The sequence below is a fragment of the Prionailurus bengalensis genome, chromosome D3 (genome assembly GCF_016509475.1).
Source record: "Prionailurus bengalensis isolate Pbe53 chromosome D3, Fcat_Pben_1.1_paternal_pri, whole genome shotgun sequence".
Classification (NCBI taxonomy): Eukaryota; Metazoa; Chordata; class Mammalia; order Carnivora; family Felidae; genus Prionailurus; species Prionailurus bengalensis.
This window is the reverse complement of record NC_057356.1, coordinates 77,782,841-77,805,000: the sequence shown is the minus strand read 5'-3', so window position 1 is coordinate 77,805,000 and position 22,160 is coordinate 77,782,841. Positions and strand designations below refer to the sequence as shown.

At 50.2% G+C, this 22,160-nt stretch overlaps 1 protein-coding gene across 1 annotated transcript in view; it reads left to right on the top strand.

Moving 5' to 3' along the window:
• Positions 1-22,160, top strand: part of CCBE1 (collagen and calcium binding EGF domains 1) — a 235,611-nt gene that overhangs the window by 192,089 nt on the left and 21,362 nt on the right. The window contains exons 3-5 of the mRNA XM_043559008.1: positions 6,778-6,830; positions 10,815-10,949; positions 13,072-13,224. Coding sequence (XP_043414943.1) covers positions 6,778-6,830; positions 10,815-10,949; positions 13,072-13,224 — 341 coding nt within the window. The remainder of the gene's footprint in view (positions 1-6,777; positions 6,831-10,814; positions 10,950-13,071; positions 13,225-22,160) is intronic.

Below are 22,160 nucleotides of genomic sequence, written 5' to 3'. Positions count from 1 at the left end.
CAGAATTGTACAGCAGATGTTCTTGACCCCAGAGCCACTGTTCCATCCACTACCTGTAGCTGGGCAAAAAGAACCCCGAAATACTCTAAAAAGTGCAGTTTTTTTCTCTCATTACAAACAAAACAAACAAAACATCTGAGCTGTCTGGTGCATGTGTAGGCAAGCGATGCAGAGGAAGCACCAAATAAATCTTAGGAAAATTTACTGTTGCTGTGGGACGAGTGTTGAAATATCTCTTGCCTACTAGCTCACTTGACCTTTCAAGGTTCCTTCTTGTCCTTCTAATTCCGCAGGGAGGTTTGTTGTTGTTGTTGTTGTTGTTTTAATTCTTCTCTAGAATCTGATAACTAACGGCAGACAGTCTGATGTTGATATCTTGGTTTTTCCTTCCAAAAGCTCTCACACGCGCTCGGTCGCTGGGATGTATTTCTGGCCACACTGTTTTTATTTACAATGTTTTGTGTGTGTGTGTGTGTGTGTGTGTGTGTGTGTGTGTGTGTGTGTGTGTGTATGTATGCATGCTCTGGGGCACCCAGGGGAAACCTGCACAGACTTTCCTGATGAGCAGATGTCGCCCTTTCTATGTGACAACCACCTAATCGCCACTTCCCCTCGCCAAGAAATGGGAAAGGCGTTTTGCATTTGGAAAACCGAGCTCTGCCACATGAAGCGGCTCACGAAGGGCTGTCTCCCCCGAAGTCCACATGAGCTTTCCCCATCTTCGTTTGTTTTTCTTAAAGATAAAAACCACACGGCCATGCTTGTACTTGGGTCCGGTTGCATCAGGAGAAGGAGGTCTCACTTAGGCCATTTCAACTTCATTATACGTAAGTTGTGTTGTAAGTAGTCTTTGAAACGTGATAAGATGTGCAGCCAGTGTTTATTTTTTTATACTTTGGAATATTCCGTCGTTTATTTTAAATCGTGACTTCTGCTGGATGGGTGTTTGACCTGCAAAATAATGCCGTCTTCAGGAACTCTCGAAAAGCAAGAGGGGGCAGTGAAGTCTCAGACCCCCTCCCCTCGAGCAGAGCGATGGCGTTAGGTATGCAATTAAGAAAAAAGCCAAGGGGAAGTTAATTCTGGGCTGAGCAGGTATTTAAAGGAAGCATGGCCATCCCGAAGCTTAGATCGCCCGACAGAGCTCTGTAGCCTTTTGAAAGCATTATCAAATCACTGTGTTATTTAATTTTGTGGCAAGGCAAATGACAGGTTTCTTTTGGCTCCACTAAATGGACAACCCCAAGCTCTTGCAATGCTCAGAAAGATCAGAATGCCCAAGTAGGATGTCTTGGATGAAGAGAGAGAGATTGTAAGGGTTGTATCCGTGTGCGTGAACTTTGAAATGCCATCAAAGTTCTCAGCGGCTGTATGTTAGGTGCGCCATTTACATAGAAAGAGACAAATAGAACCGTATGTTTCAATGTGGCGTTGCCCCGAAGATATATCAAAAACACATGTCTCCCCTCCATTCCAACTTTCTTATGATTCACTTGAGTTTCAGATCATCTAGGGCACTGTTGTTCCTCTTAGTTTTCATAGGACAGCTTCAAGTAATACAGTAAGTAAACTGTAAAATTTTAATGAATACCCTAGTAAGCAGTTTTCTTCCTGGTTGTTAGGAACTTGGACTCTCTTAAACCATGGAAAACGAGAGTTTTATGGAACGTCAAGGTAGATCCTCTACTTCTGTTAGAAATAATCATCATCATCATTGGGGCGCCTGGGTGGCGCAGTCGGTTAAGCGTCCGACTTCAGCCAGCTCACGATCTCGCGGTCCGTGAGTTCGAGCCCCGCGTCAGGCTCTGGGCTGATGGCTCAGAGCCTGGAGCCTGTTTCCGATTCTGTGTCTCCCTCTCTCTCTGCCCCTCCCCCGTTCATGCTCTGTCTCTCTCTGTCCCAAAAATAAATAAACGTTGAAAAAAAAAATTAAAAAAAAAAAAAAAAGAAATAATCATCATCATCATTGGGGCGCCTGGGTGGCGCAGTCGGTTAAGCGTCCGACTTCAGCCAGCTCACGATCTCGCGGTCCGTGGGTTCGAGCCCCGCGTCGGGCTCTGGGCTGATGGCTCAGAGCCTGGAGCCTGTTTCCGATTCTGTGTCTCCCTCTCTCTCTGCCCCTCCCCCGTTCATGCTCTGTCTCTCTCTGTCCCAAAAATAAATAAACGTTGAAAAAAAAATTTTTTTAATAAAATAAAAAAAATAATCATCATCATGAATGTGTACACCATGGGTTTCTCTTGTCATGCAAAATTACAGTTCAGTTGGAAATGTTGGGAGATTATGTCTAATTGTAGGAAAACTCTCAACACTGCCACATGTTATTCATAGCAGGAAATCTCTCTCTCTCTCTCTCTCTCTCTCTCTCTCTCTCACACACACACACACACACACACACACACACAGATATATGTAACAAAATATGCTGAGGAAAGATTCAACGTAACATATTGATTGGACATGTACAGGTAGGCAAATGCGTCCTTTGCAGGGGACGGGACCCTGAATTATTTCATTCGGGTCTGATTCGGGAGCGTCCCAGCTGCTACTGTCCTTTATAAAGGAAGCCCGCTTATTATGCTTTTGAAGTAAGATTGTCTACCACAGCTGGACTGCACATGAGAAAGGTTACAGGGAGAAAGGAGGCAGTGTTGCTGTACCTCAGAACGTGCTGGGCCTCAGAACGTTCTCTTACCAGATCAGTTGTGTGTGCATGTTGAATACGTTATCTGCGAAGTTTTTAATGGATTTAATACAATTCTTATAAATTTTGTTAAATTGCTCTTACTAAAATGCGATGGAAAAATACATTTAAGCATACCAGATTTTTCTCAGAAGGTCTTGTCTAATCTGGTTGAAGGTTCTGACCGTTTGACAAAGGTGGGAATTTGCTTTAGGACCTAGAGAATGCCTCATCTCCCAAATCTGTGGTTTCGGATCTTGTATTCAATACAACATACAGATGATAGGCCACAGGTGATGGTGCACTTCCCAGGTGGCAGACCATATTTAACTGCCTTTCTCTTCCACCTAGAAAGCATGTCCAAATGCAAATTACCGAGACTATTGCGATAGCAATAACCTTGAATCTCATTTCTCTTATGGTTACACAGAAATAGTTTTGTTTTGTTTTTTAAGTTTTATTTATTTTTGAGAGAGAGAGATAAGAGTGAGCCAGGAGTGAGGGAGGACCGGAGAGAGAGGGAGAGAATCCTAAGCAAGTTCTGTGCTGTCGGGTCAGAGCCCAACATGGGACCCTGACCCATGAACTGTGAGATCATGACTGGAGCCAAAATCAAGGGTTGGATGCTTAACCAACTGAGCCACCCAGGCTCAGGAATAGTTTTGGGTGTTTCTTCATGATAGTTTGACTTTGATAGTCAAGGAAAAAGAGCAAAAGATCCCGGGCTGTATTCTTGAGACTTGCAAATTCCCTGCCCCCAGCTTAATTCTTGGCCTCTGAATGAACATACTGATTTTGGAAGTGGTAAAGGGAAGTTCTCTAGGAGCCCAGCGGGGGAGCGGGGTTGGGGGGTAGGGGAGGATGGGGTAGGGGGAAGGGAAGGGAAAAGTAAGGAGGCCTGAGAAACTCAGAACAAAGGGGAATGTTTGCCACAAGGGAAGTGTCAGAATTGTACCGTTGTATACGTGGTGTAGAAATGTTGTAACCGTGTGGGTCCATTTACATTATGGACCATGTGGGTCCATTATTCTGTTGATTGCATTTGCTTGCGTTATGAATCCTGTAAGACAAGGACATATAGTTTTTGCTTTGAAATAGTTAAGCGTGAAAAAATCACGTTTTATATAGGTACCAAGACATTTACCACTTACGAGGCATTTCAGCCCTTCCTAAAAATTCAGGTTTTTCTCCCTGGTCCCTGTGTTTTTATTCTGAACAACTCCCTGTAGCATTTCTCATAGCCCAGATCTGCTGGTGTTGAATGCTTGGTTTTCTTTTTTCTGAAACGTCTTGATTTCCTCTTCATTCTCGAAGGATATTTTTCACTGCATAGAGGATTCTGGATTGACACGTCGGTTTGTTTTCTCAGCACTTCAAAGATGTCATGCCATTGTTTGTGGTTGCCATGGTATTTGATGAGAAGCGCATGGACATTCAGATCATTCTTTCCCGGTATAGAATGTGCAGTTTTTCACTGCTGGCTTTCAAGATTTCCTCTTTTTGTTTGTTTGTTTTTTTGGTTTTTTTCAGCAGTAGGACTATGACATCTCTAGACGTACACGTGCATGTGTGTGTGTCTTCAACCTGTTTGGCTTTTGCTAAACATCTTCAGTGTGTAAATTCATGTTTTTCACTAAATTCGGGATGTTTCAGCCATTTTCACATTTGTTTTCTTCTCCATTCTCTCTCTGTTTGCCTTCTGGAACTCCACATACCATACCTTAGACCTTTTGAGGTTGTCCCCCCGCCTCGCCCCCAGTCCCTGATGTTTTGGTGCATTTTTTAAAATCACTTTTTCTCTTTAAATTGGGTAATTCCTGTGCATGTATCTTCCAATTCACTAATTCTTTCCCACTTCATATCACCATTCTGTTGTTAAACCCATCCAGCAAGTTTTTTTTTTAATTTGATACGCATATTTTCCAGTTCTTGAATTTCTTTTTTTTTTTTATTTTTTTAACGTTTATTTATTTTTGAGACAGAGACAGAGCATGAGTGGCGGAGGGGCAGAGAGAGAGGGAGACACAGACGCGGGGCTCGAACTCACAGACGTGAGATCTTGACCTGAGCCGAAGTCGGAAGCTCAACCGACTGAGCCACCCAGGCGCCCCATTCAGTTCTTGAATTTCTATTTCGTTCTTTTCTCACAGTTGCTATTTCTTTTAGATCTCCTGCCTTTTCATTTATTACAAGTGCCTTTTCCCTTACCTCATCGAACACCATCGTAACAGCCGCTTTAACGCGGTGTCTGATGCTTGTGACCTCTGGAATTGGGGTTGGCATCATTGATGGTCTTTCCCTTGAGAATGGGTCACGTTTATGCAAGTTCTGTTGCGGAGATCCTGGATCCTGCTTTATTCAGCCAAAAAGCGTTGATAACTTTTCTTGGAGCAGGCAAGCAACTCGGATGGATGGCATGTGCAAACGGCCTCGCAGTCGGTGTTGGTCAGCCCAACCCTCGTCCAGCCCGTGTGGCGTTTAGCTGGGGTGTTTCGCGTCTTCTCCCCGCATGCCTGGGTGAGGGTTTCCCAGCGACTGGGCAGACTTAATACACAGAACTTAAGGCTCCTGCCCTCCAGCACTCCCATTTCCAGGATTTCCCCTGAATTTTTCACACCTCTGGTCACCCGCGTTTTGCCCTCCATTTGATCGGGCCGAAACCTGTCACAGGTTCTCTGTGTGTTCACTTTCCCCACCACGTAGCAACGGTGATGGGCGCTCGGGCCAAAGTCCTGAAAAGCAGGAAAGTTAGCCTGGGTTAGTCCCTCGTTCCAAATGTCAGCTCTCCTCTTAAATCCTGCCCGCCTTTCTTTGCTCTCCAGAACCTGCCAGGGGTTGTTTGCTTCTCTTTTGTCCTGAGTTTATATTCTCTACCTGCAGGGGGTCGGTCTGTTAAGAGCTTGAAACGCCGGACCAGAGACCTCATCTTTCCCGTGGAGATTTGCATTTTGAACTAATGGTGCCATTTCTCTACCTCAGGCAGAGATGGACGTCTTGGAAACTTTTGCTACAATTGCCTATTTGCTGTTTGTTTGTCTGTTTAATTCAGATAATTTAGATAGCTTTTAGTACCTATGTGGTCCAGGTGAAGCCAGCCTTCAAATGGGGGACCGCTTGGGCTTCAGCCTCAGCTACCTAATTATAATTTGCAATCATTAGGTTACAATTACCTAGTTATTTATTATTAGCAAGTTGTTATAATTAGCAAGTCACGTGAATCCTTGGCTTGTAGCCTGAGGGCCCTGGCCAGCCCCAGAGCTCCTTTTCAGGATACAGTTTCTTTATATCCTTTATGTAAAAGTTCTTTATATCCTGTAGGCCTCTGGTCGTCTGCTACAAGTAGCTTGAAGTCTCTGAATTAATCCACTTCATAGAATTCAAGCGATTAATTCCATATATTATGTGGTAAAAAAGGACCTTCTGCTACTGGAACATGTGGTCGTGTGCTGTTGATTATATTTTCCCTTGATATCTCTGTCTCAGCTTTCCTTAAAAATACCCAACCCCTAGGGGCGCCTGGGTGGCTCCGTCTGTTGAGCGTCCAACTTCGGCTTGGCTCATGATCTCGCGGTCCGTGAGTTCGAGCCCCCGCATCAGGCTCTGTGCTGACAGCTCAGAGCCTGGAGCCTGTTTCGGATTCTGCGTCTCCCTTTCTCTCTGGCCCTTCCCTCTCGAGCTCTGTCTCTGTCTCTCTCTCTCAAAAATAAATAAACATTAAAAAAAAAAATACCCAACCCCTTGTCTCCCTTACACCTCACTTTTTCCTGGGCACAAATCACTAACTGAAAAGAATTATATATTATACATATATTTTAAGTTTATTTGAGAGAGCAAGCATGCGTGTGAGTGGGGGAGGGGCAGAGAGTGAGAGAGAGAGAGAGAGAGAGAGAGAGAGAGAGAGAGAGAATCCCAAGCAGGCTCTGCACTGTCAGCCCAGAGCCCAACGTGGGGCTCCATCTCACGAACCGTGAGATCATGACCTGAGCCGGAATCGAGTCAGATGCGTACCCGACTGAGCCACCCAGGCACCCCTGAAAAGAATTATATCCTTAATCTGACGTCACATTTAAAACACACTTTTGTTTGTTTCTTAGGAAAAAATGCTGCAAAGGGTATAAATTTGTTCTTGGACAGTGCATCCCAGAAGGTACGTAATGTAAAAGATTATGTCTTCTCGCCTTGTTTGTGACTAATCGCTAGGTGTCTGTAGAGTTCCGATGCACGTAGAATGTACGTGGATTACCTGCGTGTGATTTCAGTTTTCTTCTGGCATTGGGTTCTTCTAGTACACGTAGCATGCTCCAGCTACATCGTCACCCGACAGGTACACCTATATTGAGTAATTCTCATAATACAAGTTTTTTTAAGCTGAAGAGGCTATCATCCCGTCATCAGCATTTCCTACACAGAGCACACACGTCCTCCTGACCTCTGTGTTTTTCACATGCTGAACTCAAAGCCCCTCCAAACACTCTGCTCAGCCCAGCACTAAAGGCGTAGAGCAGTGGGAGCAGCAGGTGCCCGGCTCTCGGGGCATACCCACCCTCAAGCTGGTGAGATGGGGTATAGATTGCATGGAGTCGGACCTGAATTCTAATTCCAGTTTCCGTATTGCCTTAGCCCATTCTGGCTGCTGTAACAAAAATGCCATAGTCTGGTGCCTTACACAGCAAACGCTCATCTCTTAGTTCTGGAGGCTAAGCCAAAGACCAAGGCGCTGGAAAACTCCACGTCGGGTGAGAGCTTCCTCGTTCATTGACTGCCATCTCCTTGCTGTGTCCTTACACGGCAGAAGGGGCAAGGGAGATTCCTGGGGGTTCTTTTATTATAAAAGCATCAATCCCATTGGTGAGGGCTCTACCCTCATGATCTAAGCACCTCCCGAAGGCCCCCACCTCCCAATACCGTCACCTGGGAGGTTAAGATTTCAACATACGAACGTCAAGAGGACGCAAATGTTCAGTCCACAATACAAATCCTACCTTAGTTTTTGTGGGAAAGTATTTGTACTTGGCTCATGGTTGTTTTAAGAATATTACCACATGTTAAGTACTTGGAACGGAGGCGGGCTCTCATTAAGTGCTTGATAAATAACGGTTGCTGCTGTTGTGTTTAATAATAACTGTAATATGTGCGGTCGAGGCATTCGGGGCTGCAAGCGTTTGGAGCAGGCGCACAGCACAGAGAACCAGAGCAGTTCGAGGTGGTCTCCAGAAGGAGGGGGAGCTTCCCCCAGGGCCTACACAAATAGGAGAAAGAGAGCTGCGAAGGATTCCCGCGCTGATCCAGGAAACACAAAGCCCTGTCTGGAGAGCGCGAGATTAGTGTGCCTGGGGCTGGGGAGAGGTGGGAGGGTAATGAGAAAGAGGTTTCTTCACTGTCACCCAAGAAGCCAGATCTCTGGGAGAGGGCTTCTGGAAGACCAGAAGCCCAGCCGAGCCAATTCATGCTGCATCGTCTCCTAGAGAGCAGGCTCTTTGTCAGAAATAAGTGAATCCCTCCCGTGTATTGCTCTCTTCGGTGAAAGGGTGGAAGAATTCACTAAACCATAGCCGGGGAGAAAGCTGCTTTAGGAAGAGTGGTTAGGAAGTCACTTAACATAACGATGGTGTATGTGGCCTTGGGTCTTCCCGAGACAGACTTGTCTCACTGCCAGCCAATTCTGTGGGTTAGAGCGTGGTGGGAAGCAACAACAACAAAGGTCCAAATAATTGCATTCTTGTATCAGCCAGCTTGTCCCAGTCCCCAGCTGTGTCCTTTATGTTGCAATTGAGCAGATACTAAGAAAATTAAGTTTGGACCCATCACTTTCAGATCGCAGCTAAAGACCTTGCCCAACCTGATTAAAAGCAGGTTACGTGGGCACCACAGACTTAGATCTTCTTTAAATGTTAGGTCTTGTGGTTTCAAACATCAGAGCCTACAAGCAGCGCCCCTCACCCTCAAGTGAGTCTGTGACACCTGTGATTAACATAGCCTCGCCATAATAACACTGTTCTATTGCTTTCACTAGAACATTTAAGCGTTTTAATCCGTGGGAATAAGTCTCTGTGTGTGTGTGTGTGTGTGTGTGTGTGTGTGTCTGTCTGTCTGTCTTACTAAAGATCTCTTGAGTCATCAAGGTTTCTGTCACCAAGAATGCAAAGTATAAATGTAGAACTTCAGAAAAGATAAGTGTATCAGTTAGGATTCTCCAGAGAAACAGGTTCAATTTAAGGATTTACTTGGAGGCTGGCAAATCAAATGTCCGTAGGGTCGACCGGAGACCCAGCAGAAAGTTACGGTTTGAATCAGAAGGCCATCTACCACCAAAATTCCCTCTTCCGTGGGGGAAGTCTTTTTTTCTAGTAAGGCCGTGAACTGATTGAATGGGCCCATCCACCTTTTGGAGGGCAATCTGCCTTATTCAGAGTCTACTGATTTAAATGTCGATCCCATCTATTAACAAAAAATCAAACAAAAAAAGCATCTGCACGGAAACATTTAGAGTGTGTTTGACCAAATATCTGGGTACTGTGGCCTACCCACATTTGACACATAAAATGAACCCTCACAGGTGGTAAAGAGACTAGAATGTTTAACCAAATCTGCTGAGTAGAAGCTGCAATTTAAAAGTTGTCTCCTATTTGTTGCTCTAAGTCAAAAGTCAACAACTTGTGGGCCAAATCTGACCCACTGCTTATTTTTGTACATAAAGTTTTATTGAAACACAACCAACACTCACGCACTTGAGTACTTGTGGCCGCTTCTGCCCTACCACAGCAGAGTGGAGGAATGCTGGCCAACCAGATGTGCTTTGCTACGCCCTGCTGTGTTATTTTGATTGGCCAGAGTGATCGAGTAATCTCATTTGTTCTAGTCCAACAGTTATTAATCGAGCATAAACTGTAGGAAGAGAGTAGTGCCCGTTACTCTAGGGGACACAGTCCTTCCCAGATACCCAAACAATCATCGGCGCGAAGCCATAAAGGAAGCGGAAGAACAGGGTGAAGCTTTTGCTGTGGGTCAGGCACGGTGCTTCATGCGTCATCCGGGTTTACCTTCAGAAAAGCACCCTGAGGTCGGTATTCTTGTTACTCCTCTTTTACAGGTAAGCAACTTGAGGCTTAAAGGACCCGAGGTCACAGAGACAGTAGCAGAGCTGGGGGGGCTGGCTCCAGAACCTGGACCCTCCACCACGAGGCTGCATGGCCCCTACTGTGGGGCCTGCTACAGGGTGTAGGCATTCAGCGAACAAGGCAGAGCACAAAACATCGGGCTGACAGACCCCCCCCCATCCCGCCTTCCTGTGTGGCGGGCGAGCAAAGCCAGGCTTACTCCGCATCCAAATATTGTTTATCTATGTCAGTGCCCGGGCAAGAGAGCGCAGTGATTGAGATGCTGGATCTAGTCTGGAGGTGAAAATGCAGCCTGAGCGCCCGACTCCCAGCCGGAGTCCCTTCAGAGCCTCATTAAATACGTTTGTAAGGACTGCGCGGAAGAGATGCTTTAATTCTTTTCAAGTTAGGAGGGCATCCACGCCAGTTTGCTCGGAGATCTCCAGCCACTCGACCCCACCCAGCCCCTTCTCGGCACGTGGGGTCCGTCCTGGGCACACATGGCTACAACACACTGGGGGGCCCAGCTCTGCAGCGCCCACACCGTCTCTGTTCCCAAGCCCCACTCACACTCCTCCTGCCCCCGCCGCCTGACTGCCAGCCCCTGCCCTCCTCACACTGTGATGCCCACGCCCCTCACCAGGCCCGGCCTCTCTTTTACTGTGCATCCGGAAGGAATCCCCTGTCTCTACCGCAGCTGGCGAGAGAGACAAAACAGGCCCCCAGGTAATGCCGCGGGGGCCCGGCCGTCTAGAATGTCTTTGCTCTCTAGATGAGGGACAGACACCAGAGGGCGAAGAGGTGACCCGGGGGAGGATCACAGGTGACGTTGGCATTTAAGTGGCCGTGCTGGGCACTAAGTTACCTGTTGGGCTACACAAAGAGTTCGTGCCCTCCCACGCACAGCTGGCCACGCTTCCCGGGTCCCGAGCGGAATGCAGCCCAGAAGGTCTGCTCCAGACCCGGGTGTGGTGGCCCCGCCCCCAGCTGCTGAATGACTGAGGCTGATGTGCGCTCACGCTTGTCTGTTTCAGATTACGATGTGTGTGCCGAGGCTCCCTGTGAACAGCAGTGCACGGATAACTTTGGCCGAGTGCTGTGTACCTGTTACCCGGGATACCAGTACGACCGGGAGAGACACCGGAAGCGGGAGAAGCCGTATTGCCTGGGTGCGTTGCCACCACACGTTATCTTCCAGCTCCTGGGGGGATGATTCTGTCCTCTGCTGGACACTCTTCGTGGGTGGGACCAGCCCCCAGGAGCCGCTTTGATCTTTGTTTCTTCCCTTGTGTCCCGATACCCAGATGGAGGTGTGTTAGTACCAAAGCTAGCGGGCACCGGCTTTCGTTGTGGTTTTTTTTAATTTTTTTTAAAATGTTTATTTATTTATTTATTTTTGAGAAGGGAGAGAGAGCATGAGCAGGGGAGGAAAGAGAGGGAGACACAGAATCTGAAACAGGCTCCAGGCTCTGAGCTGTCGGCCCGGAGCCCGACGCGGGGCTCGAACTCACGGACCGCGAGATCGTGACCTGAGCCGATGTCGGACGCTTAACCAACTGAGCCACCCAGGTGCCCCCCCGTTGTGGTTGTTTAAACCAACCACGGCCAAGGAATTCTTCAGGGAGCCAGTACCAGTCAGTGAGATATGAGAGCAGGAGAAGGGGACCATCGTCAAATGAAAAGCAGAGCGATGTCACGCGGAGTGTAATGGCCAGAAATGTTAAAAGCACAGACAGGTGAGAATCCACGTTCTCTTGGAAGACTAGGAAGAGAGGGCTGGGAGCCAGGAAGAGACCATGTGGCAGGCAGGTTCAAGTGAGTCCGAGGGAGCTGAAGCCAGCCACCTGGAGCCCAGCTGAGAGGACTCAGTGCCACCCCTCGCCACCAGCGGGCTCCTTCCCCCATTGGCTTGGCTTTCCAGCCGCGCACTTTGCAAGTCCCGGAGACAGGTTGATGGGAATTGTTCCCTGAAGCCACGTGTTTCAGAGTGCGGTCAGCCTGTGGCTAACCTGTCTCGGAAACATCTGGGGTTCTTGCTTTTGCAAAAAACAACGATCCTGGCCTCGCCTCCAGAGCCTGAGGGGTGGGGCCGGATTCTGCATTTTACACAAATGCCTCGAGTGACTCACGTGCACATCAAGTCCGAGAATCAGCTGGAGGATGAACTGAGGAGCCAGGCAGACGGTCCCAAGTGGAGAATAAATGAACTGTGATGAGCGGCCCCTCCTCCTCTGCCCCAGCGGGGACTCTAGCAAGTACCATTTAAGAGAAGCTGTAGACAGTAGCCTCCTGGCTTGTCCCCAGTGGCACCCCACGCTGACAAAGAGGAGGGTGGAGACCACCAAGTGAGTGCAGCCGGGACCACTGGTGCCTCTTACAGAGAATGCGATGTGCCATTCTGTCCTTCCGCGGGCCCAGGCGCGAGGGTTCTTCTTTGAGTTTGTGATAGCCACGGTACCCTGTGCTTCCCATATGGGGGTCAGCAAAAGGGCATTCTGCTCAGAATTCCATCTGTTTCTCTCCTTTCAGCCTTGCCCTCCCTCCCCTGAACAGTAGAGGCAGCTTCACACTTAGGTCAAGGGCAGAGAAGGGCTTGTTTGATGGGCTCATGGCTCGTTTCCGCAGCTCACGGGTGATCTGTCTGGGTCATTGATGACACCGAAATTTCCTGGGGAAAACTCTCTCCGTTAGACCCATCATGACTATTTTCTTTCACCCGAAGTGGCTTTTCTTCTCCGGTTTCATTACATCTCTTAACTGGGAAGGAGCCATTGACCCAAACTTGACCTTGGGTCACCATCCTGCTGATCAGAACCCGGAGCCGTAAAGGGGAACGTAAAAGCCCTCGGCACACATGGGTCCTTGTAGAAATTCATGTCTCTGATGCCTGCTTTTCCATGTACGTTGCTCTCCATCATCTCATTTTCTCTCCTGATTTGCCCGGTGAAGTATTTCGGGCAGGCATCGTTCGTGTTTTGTAGGTGGGAATTTTGAAGGCTAGGCACGGGGGGGGGGAGGGGGGGGGGGGGGGACCAGGTCACATGACTTGGTGGTGGCAGGGCCACAATGGATCCCCATTACTGATTGGCTTGTCACCATGGTGACCCTGCCTGAGGCACTCCCTCGAGATGGCTCCTGTTTCTAGCATCCTGCTTCATTCCCGCATTCTCGGAGGGAGGCTGGCAAAGGGTCCCCTGCAGACGTTCACAGGAAGGCCAAGCCCAACGTCCCCCTGTGGTTGGAGGAGAATTCTCTGAAGTGGAGCCTTCTCTGCCTTTGGTCCAAACCCAGATATCGACGAGTGTGCCACCAGCAACGAGACACTGTGCGCCCACATCTGCGTCAACACCGTGGGCAGCTACCGCTGTGAATGCCGGGAGGGTTACATCCGGGAGGACGATGGGAGGACGTGCACCAAGGGAGACAAATACCCCAACGACACTGGTGAGTAGTCCAAACGAAGCCACCCCAGGAGGTGGGCAGGCCCCCCGGGGAGACCACTAGCATTCCTCCGGGAGCGGCGGGCAGGAAGGGGCATTTACGCGACTGGCAGGTGGCATCTGGGTGAGAGAGGAGGACATCAGGCCGAGCCCCAGCGGAGCAAAGCCTGCCAGCAGTGAGGGTTGCGTGCCGGGGTGTATTTGAGGAAGCTCCCCACCAAGCGGAGGCGCTGTGCTCCCGCCCCAGTCAGTAGAACTTAGCTACGTGCTGGCACCCACCTCAGATGGGCAGCGAAGGGGCCAGAAACCCTGTGTTCTCTCAGAGAAAGGGTGGAAGATCGACAGGAAACCTTCCCATGCCCGGGAACCACGCACATCAATGCCGCCTGAAGTGCAGTCCGTGCCCCGTACCTGCCCAGATGCATTTGTTACCTGGTTCATCATTGGATAAAAAGAGAAGTGAGAGCATTGAGACGTTTTTGTACCCATTCGCTAGACGTTGTGTCTGAATCCAAAGATCTAGGCTGGCAGGTGGTCTAATTTTCCTAGTAATTGTAGTTTTCTAGAAAAAAAATTTCGAGTTTTGATCGTGTTTTGCAAATACAGTCCACGACGTAGCGCTGCAGTGTGAGAAGCGGGCCTTCAAGGTTTGAGAGGCTCATGTACGTTATGTCAACCCCGTCCCACTGACCTGTCACTCGGGGATCCGATCAGCCCGGATGTTGGGTCGCTCCTTTAAGTTTGGAGGAAAGGAGCCCCTGTGCTCCTGTATCCAACACTCCTAGGCCTGGAAGCCGCTCCCGTAGTCCTGTGCTCAGGGCCCAGCTCTCCCCGGGCCCCCTCGGAAAGGGAGGTGACAGGACCCTGTCTGTCTGTCCGGAGAGGCTGGCTGGGCCATGGGCATCTCGGAGCAGGGAGGGGCTCCTGGGCAAAACCCATGTACCGGGACATGCAGGGGGGTGAAAAGGCCAAACAGTCTGGGCGCTCGGGAGGTCGTGATTCTTGGGTGTAGCGTGAAATTCACGAACGGGTAGAGGACCGTCGCCATCCGCTGAGGGCAGCAAACAGCTGGGGAGCAGCTGCCTCGCATGGAAAAACTACAAAGGGAAATTCTGAGAACAACCGGCTTGAGTCGCGAGGAGGCCACCGTATACTAGAAGTAGATGCAAAGTCTCTTTGGGGCCAGCCCAGGATTGGGCAATGTGGAATAATTTGGGCTTGGTGACACTTTGGAAAGCCTAAGGCATGTGGGGCCGGGGTGCCCAGAGGTGCTTAAGAGCAGGGGTAAGCAGCCTTTTTGGCCTAAGGGTTGATTGAGGAAAAGTGTTGGTGGGGCTTTTTTGTTTGTGTAATTCAAAATTAAAATCACTTCCTTTTTGTCCCACGGTGAAGGTGGTGGGGGAGGGGCACGGTGTGTCACTTACCTGTTTGATTATCTCCTTTACTGGAAGGAAGGAATCCTTTGGAAAATGAGTTGCGGCCTTTCAGCCGCTGACATGTCAGTTCTCGGGCCACCTTGAAAGTTAGCAACAAGAAAGCCGCTTTCTAATTTCTCTTTTTGGAATTGGGCTTCCAGCTATGCTCTGAGCCAGGGAGCCGGGGCCTGTGAGCCAGGAACCTGGCAACTCCATTGCCTCCTTGCCTTAATTTATATCCGGGTGGAATCTGTTTACTTGGGCATGACGGGCAGCGCTGAGCAACGCAGTCTAGAGCTTTCCCATCAGAAGTTGCAACGGTAGACGTTTACTGCTGCGTGCCAGGGTGGGATTCGATGGGGGGGGGGGGGGGGGGGGGGCGGATCTCCAAAGAACAGGACCTGGCCTCACCCGTGAGGGTTCCCGCCCAGAGACCCGGCCTTAATTAACAGAAAATTAACCAGAGAAGCTGGACGGAGCATCCAGAGGCAGGGCAGGACTTTATGCGGACATGAACTTCTTCTCTGGTCTCGGGCTCCCTCCCTGTGCAGCACCCTAGGGAGAGCTCTTGCCAGAGTGCAGGGACCAGGTGGGCCTGGTGGGAGACGCTCACCTCCTGCCACCTGGTGTAGACCCAGACCGGCCCAGCAAGAGCAGGGCTGAGGCACAGGAACGTCACCATTGTGTCTTTGCAGTTGGCAGTCTACGGAGCTTACGTTTTGTCTTCAGACCGTAGGTAGTCCTCTGTCTTCTTCCCCGAGGTGCGAATTGTACCACTTGAACGTTTTTTGCGTGGCACCCAAGAAGTGTTAGTGTGAGAGATCAAGTTCAAGAGATGAAGAATTCTAAAGCGGTGAGCAGTTTGGCTTCTACGGCTGAGAATTCAGGGAGAAACTGAAGCGGTCGCAATCGTAAGGGATGGACACGTGCTACGTTTCGTGCACCGTCTCTAAGATTCCTTTGATTTAAAGGCGGACCTCTTCTGACCATCTGCTGCCGTGGTTCCCCCACGTTGTATTCTCTTTCTTTAGAAATGTCTGCGTTCGGATGTTTGGGGAAGAACACGTTACTACACCCACTTAAGGGTTCATGGTGCTTGTGCACGAAAAGCTCGGAGATTGCCTTTTTCAGAAATGTCAATTTTGATGAAGCCTGAATGTCCCCCAAATTATTTAAGTTTATTTTGAGAGAAAGAGCACCAGCAGGGGAGGGGCAGAGAGAGAATCCCAAGCAGGCTCTGCACTGTCAGCCCAGAGTCTGATGTGGGGCTCAGACTCACAAACCGTGAGCGCGTGACCTGAGCCGAAATCAGGAGTGGATGCTTAACCCTACTGAGCCACCCAGGTGCCCCTCCCCAAGTTATTTTCTTAAGATAATCCCTATGAACATCTCACAGATGATAGTGTCCTGGAGATTACCATTTGGAAAATCCTAACTCATTAACATCAAAGGCCTAAGCTCGGGGGTTGAGCTTAGTAGGTCATCTGGTTAACTTTTAGGCAAGGACGTCTTCATCGCTAGACGAAGCGGCCGAAGTCCGGAGGGAAGCCTCTTGCTGCAGACTGCAGAGCATCTGATGAGCCAGGACGGGACTCCTCTGTCCTAGCCTACAGAGAGAACGTTTGTTCCTGTTTACGGTGACCTTAAATGGGAGCTGACTTCCCGTGCAATTAGTGAGAACCGGCTGGAGGGTATACCATTGAGCTTTATCGGGACATACAATTCGTTGCACAGATAAGCCTAGGCTGCAAATTCTCTCTCCTCTCTCTTCCTCCTCCAAATATAACAGCTACCAATACTTTAAAAACAAACACACACACATACACACACACACACAATACCAAAGCTTCAACCTCACTGTCTGTTGAATCACAGTCCCCTGCCGCGGGCTGCCGCATTAGAAAAGAATTTCTCAGGGTTTGATTTTCAGTCACCGGTGTCTGTTGGATTCACCACACATGTAACACGGGACTAGCATTTGGTTTTCGTATTTTACTAAGAAAAACATTCCAACGGCAGTAACCAAGAACGTCAGGAGGGTAGGGACGGAGAGGAAGAACTCTCATAATGAAAACTATGAGACAGGACAGGCGTGTCGTGTGCCCTGACTGTTAGGGTCCTAACCCGAGTGACGGGCCACGGAGAAGGTGGGGCCCTGATGGCCCTGGCAGCGAAAACAAGCGCCCCGGTTGTGTCTCTTTGACCACCGCGATGCCGTGGAAAAGTTCCTTGGCTTGGAAGCCGGGAGAGCTGGCCCGGAGCTGCTTCAGTATCAACCGCGGAGTGTCGCGGGGCAGGCCCCGGGCCTCGGCTTCCTGCTGTGTAGGAAGACAAGAGTGTGGGACTGGGTGAGCCCCGAAGCCCCCCTTGCCCTCCCTCACCTTTTCCATAACTTGCTGCGACGCAGCATAAGTAATCTGAGCCCGACCGGCCCGGTGGGCCCTTCAGTCCTCACCGCTTTGCCCTCCATCTGTGCGAGTGCCAGCGCCCAGCGGCATGGCCAGCTTCGACACCTCAACCGAGAACTTTCCTCACGGTATCTAAAAGATGAATAACGAACATCCAGATATTTGGCCCAGCGACGGGGAAAGTCAGCCGGATGAGCCCTGCGTCTGGAACAGCACAGCCAGTCTAAGCAGCTTCATCTGCCGTGGACTAATTCACAAAACGAATATTTCATCATGGTTAAGTGTTTTTCATGAAGAGATAATGATCATTGGGTATAAACACATGTGATCTAAAATCTCCTTTCCCCATCCGCCCCCCCCCCCTTTTTTTTTTCCTTCGCCTCGTCCCAGGTCTGTGATGTTATAGTCGGAGGAATTTAAAAGTCAAACACAGCCTCAGCTCACTCTTAGAAAAGCATGTGGAGAGCAGAAGGGGGCCGCCTCGAAACTGCCCCTGCCGGTTGAAGGGTGGCCGTGTACACACAGGCACGGTGACACAAGCCGTCTGGCTACCAGACAAGAATGGCGGGCCGGTTCAGACACTCCAGGGAGTCTGTGTAGCACCGACGGGGAGACAAATTTAAGGACACAGTGGCTCCGTGGTAATTAGCTTACCGCTCTATTTTTCCACTTGTGTTTACTTTCTGATAGACTGACTGCGGGACCCCCGGCGTCCCTTATTACAGTTCAAAGTGTCAGGGACGGCCAGGTGTTTCATGTAACTTTCAAGCTCCACTAATCCATAGATCAGTGTGGTTCCACCCGGGGAGCTTTAAACATTGCCGATCCTGTTCCCTTGCTGCAACCCCCAGATGGGTGGGGTGCAACACAGTGGTATTTTTTTTAACCCCTCCCCCTCCCCCAGGTGGTTATCACGTGCCAGCAGGGTGGCGACCGGCTGCCCAGGGCCCAAATCTGCACAATCAGCTTTTCAAAACAAACCTCCGTTGGCTTGTGACATTGCCCACATGAGACATATTGGGAACATTCTCTAGTTTCCCTTGAGTTCCTTGAGATCTTCTTCTTTCTACTGCTTACGACGTGTATCGCCGACAGTAGTAAAAAATTAGAGCTACGTGCCCCCATGTGGCTAATCAATAATAATGCACCTTTAAAATCTGAACTGGTTGGAGCAAAATGTTAAGTAACCCCTCCCTTAACAGGGGCTGCTCACAGTTGGGGATGTTCGGTGCCCAGGGCGTGAATTGAGAGGTCTGAAAACGTGCAGAATCAGAGATGTCTACGCAGACTTCTAAATGAATCGTCAACGCACGCACAGGATGGTTTTAGCTCCACAGTTGACAAATTGCGGGACAGATGAGCCCCAATTCAGAACAGACTGCATGCTCCAGGCCTACACACGCAATTAATTTATCTTCAGACCATCTGAGAGCTCCTTCCAAAGGGTGATGTAAGGAAGTGTTATTTTGTAAGGAACTTCCTACCGATAATAACATTTATGGAGCACTTGCCCTGTACTGGGCCCTGTTCTAGGAACTTACAGGTGTCACTTCATTGATGCCAAAGCAACCGAGGCGATCGAGGCTTTCGTCATTTTATTATTTGAGGAATGTGCCCGGAAGCTGTGGCCACCAACCCACTGGGTACTAAGTGGCAGCATCGGGATCCAAATTCTGATCATCTGCCTCCACCAGAGCCTGGGTTCCTTGCTACCGTGTCAGTCCCTGTCTGTAGAAGATTAAAAAATCCTTTGGACACAGTCCGTCTTGAGGTCTGTGTTCTGATAATTACACAAAGGGACAGAGAACAGACCAGGCGTTTTCCAGGTGAAAGTCCCTCAGCAAGCTTATCCCCAGGAGTGGTGATGGTTGAACAGGCAGGTGCTTCAGGGTCCCTCGGAGGACTCTGATGGAGCTATGCACTAGGACCCGCTCCCAGGATTGCGGATTTCTGAGAGCAGGTTACATGCTGCTGCTGGCCCAGCAGTCACACGACGACCACTGTCCTGGGCTCCGCCTGGCAGAGAGCTCTCGGGTGTTCTAAACGCAACTCCCAACACCAGGCTCACCGCATCCCCCCGATGCCACATTCGGAACCTGCAAGTCCCCAGCCTGTGTACACAGGGAGACCTGAAGCAAGTTACGTTTCCTTATCTGGAAAGGAAAGATCGAACCAAAGATACATCGCTTCTAACGCTCTGTGATCTAAATAGAGTCTAGAACCTGGTAGGGAGGCTTACTCTTCTTGTGAAAATACCAAGTCGCCTTCATCACACCGGCACTTGGAAAATTCAGCCGAGTATATGGAAGCAGAAATGGAAAGACGGGCTTCTAACTCCTGTTCGCGGCGGCCTGGCTCTCCAGCAGGGCTGGTTCCTTACAGAGGCGGATCACAAATTGTTAACTGGGCACCCTCGATTGCTTTGCATCCTCACGGCGTCACACGGCCTGGCGAGTAGCAGATGCTCCGGAAGTGGATAAGAGGGAGAGAGGGGAGGGATGGGTAAATGGATGGATGAACAGACGGGTGGATGGGAGAGAGAAATGGATGGGAAGCAGGGATGGGACTGTATGAATTGACCAGTAGAAGGGCTGGAATTGATGGATGCTAGGTAGGCAGAGAGGATGTCCTCCAGCCGTCCTTCCGTACTAACAGACCTAATAAACCTGCAGCTGGGGTCATCTCTTTATGCCGGGGGCCACCCTTCTCGGCCATCAGCACGCCCAGAGTTGGTCAGGCTTCAGGCCTTCACCACCAAGTGCTCTCTTGCGTGGAAATGCCCTTGTGTCGCTCTTTGATGCCGAAGACTGATCTCAGTAACTGGCTGTCCTCACAGGAGTTCAAGTTCTGTAAACAAGTAGGACTGTAAATGGGTACATTAAACGTGGCTAAAGAGCCCAGAGGAAATTGCCTGATTTGTAGAAAAGGCGTTGGGCTCCGATTCGGGATACCTCAATTCCAATAGCCTACGTCAGCGGACTTGCGAGATGGCTTCCAGAAAGTCACCGGATGTCGGTTTTCCCTCGTCCTGTTTGCGTTAATTTCTGTCCTTCAAGGATCCTGGGACTACCAGGCAAAAGGAAGCAAAGGGCTGGAGGGGTCCGAAGACTGAGCCAGGCACCCTCTCCTGTTTCTTACAGCTTCTGTGCCAGCTCGTGCACAGACCTCCCCTCGCTCATCACCGTAGTATCCTTCCAATGCTGTGGTTCAGGAAACTGGGGCTCACCGAGGCCGGATAACTTGCCCAGGATTCCTCAGCTAGCCCTCGACAGAGCTGGGCTGTGGAGCCAGGACAGTAGCGCCGTGGAGGCCTTGCTCTTAACCGTTCCATTTTGCCACCTCCAAGCAAAGACCTCCGTCCTCCTCCTAACTCGCTCATTATTACACAGCTCTAATGTGGGTCCACATCATTCCCCAAGCGTACGAACTGGCCGTGCGGGTGGGGAAGTCACTGATAGGACGGTTAGCATGGGACGTGGGAATTGACGAGGTGGCCCCGTACACGTCACGTACACGTAGGTGGATTTAAAAAGAGACTGCCAGGGGCACCTGGGTGGCTCAGTCGGTTGAGTGGCCGACTTCGGCTCAGGTCATGATCTTGCGGGTGATGAATTCGAGCCCCACATCGGGCTCCCTGCTGTCCGTGCCAAGCCCGCTTCGGATCACCTGTCCCCCTCCCTCTGCCCCTCCCCCCCCCTAGGCACCCTCTCTCAAAAATAAACATTAAAAAAATGACATTAAAAAAGACTGCCACCTTCCTGTGGATTCACGTGCATTTCCCAGTCTTTCAAAACCTAAGCTAGAGGTTGGCCCTGCTGCTTTTGGTAACTTAGAGACTGAGCACTGCTTTGCTGGCTTGAGAAGTGTGTTCCAAGCAGGGGCGCTCCAAGCCTCAGGCTTCTGTGAGGGGCAGGGACCGGGGGGGTGACGGGTGAGCTCTGAGCCTCCCCTGCTATGCTGCCTGTGCTAGTTGCCAGGTTGCCCCCCTCCAAGGCCCACCCCACCTCCCAAAGAGCAGAAACGCCCGCCACCACGTAGATCACCGAGCAGGGGACTGACCCCGTTGGAGAAAGCAGCTGGGCTTGGTGAGCAAGGTTCAGGTGAGCGTGGGGCTCTCCTGACACCCAGGGCGGCCATCTGTTTCCCAGGTTTGCCATAGAGAGCCACCAACTAGGTGGCTTAAAGGGCAGAGATGGATGATGTCTGTTCTGCAGGCTACAAGTCTGGGATCAAGGTGTCCGCGGGGCTGTTTCCCTGCCCCGTGCCCCTCTCCTTGCTTCTGGGGTTTGCCCGCGGTCTTTGGCATTCCTTGGCTCCTGCTGAACCTACCTGATCTCTGCCTTCACCTTCACGTGGTGCTGCCCCCGGGTGTGCCTCGATGTCCTGAGTCGTCCTTTTTGTAAGAATACCAGCGTCTGTCTGCCCCTCTCTCTCTCTCTCTCTCTCTCTCTCTCTCTCTCTCTCTCTCTCTCTCTCTCTCTCAAAAATAAACTTAAAAAATAATTTAAAAAAGTACCAGTCACATTGATTCCAGGCCCGGCCTGTGACCATATGATGTCATCCTAACTAATTACGTCAGCAACGACCCTGTTTCTGAATAAGGTCGCATTCTGAGGCACTGGGGATCAGGGCTTCAACATACGAAGTTTGGCAGGAAAACAGTTCAGCCTATGGCACGCTATTTCACAAATATCTTTTGAGCAGCCGCTGTGTGAGCTATGGGCAATTCCAGTCCTCAGGTGGCTTACACTCTGGTGCTGGGAACCACCCTGCAGAGAAGTCTAGAACATGCTGCCTGACCATAGGGCTGTGGGATCTCTGTAGAGAGGGAGGACAGGCTTCCTGGAACGTCTGAACTGGGTCTTGATAGCTGATGGGTCTCCATGAATGGAGGCAGCAAAGAGGGCTTCCCAGAAGAGGGGAATAATTTAAAAAAAGTACACGACCCAAGAAGGACGAGAAGTGACTTAGAGGGACGTTGCCTGGCCCCAGCTGCGTTCTAGATCGCCATGGTGGTTCTCTGCACACCCAGCCCAACCCCAAAGGCTTTCTGAGCTCGGCACGTTTGCCTGTCCCTGGGTGTCAAAGTGCCCTACCCGACCCCAACGACATATTCA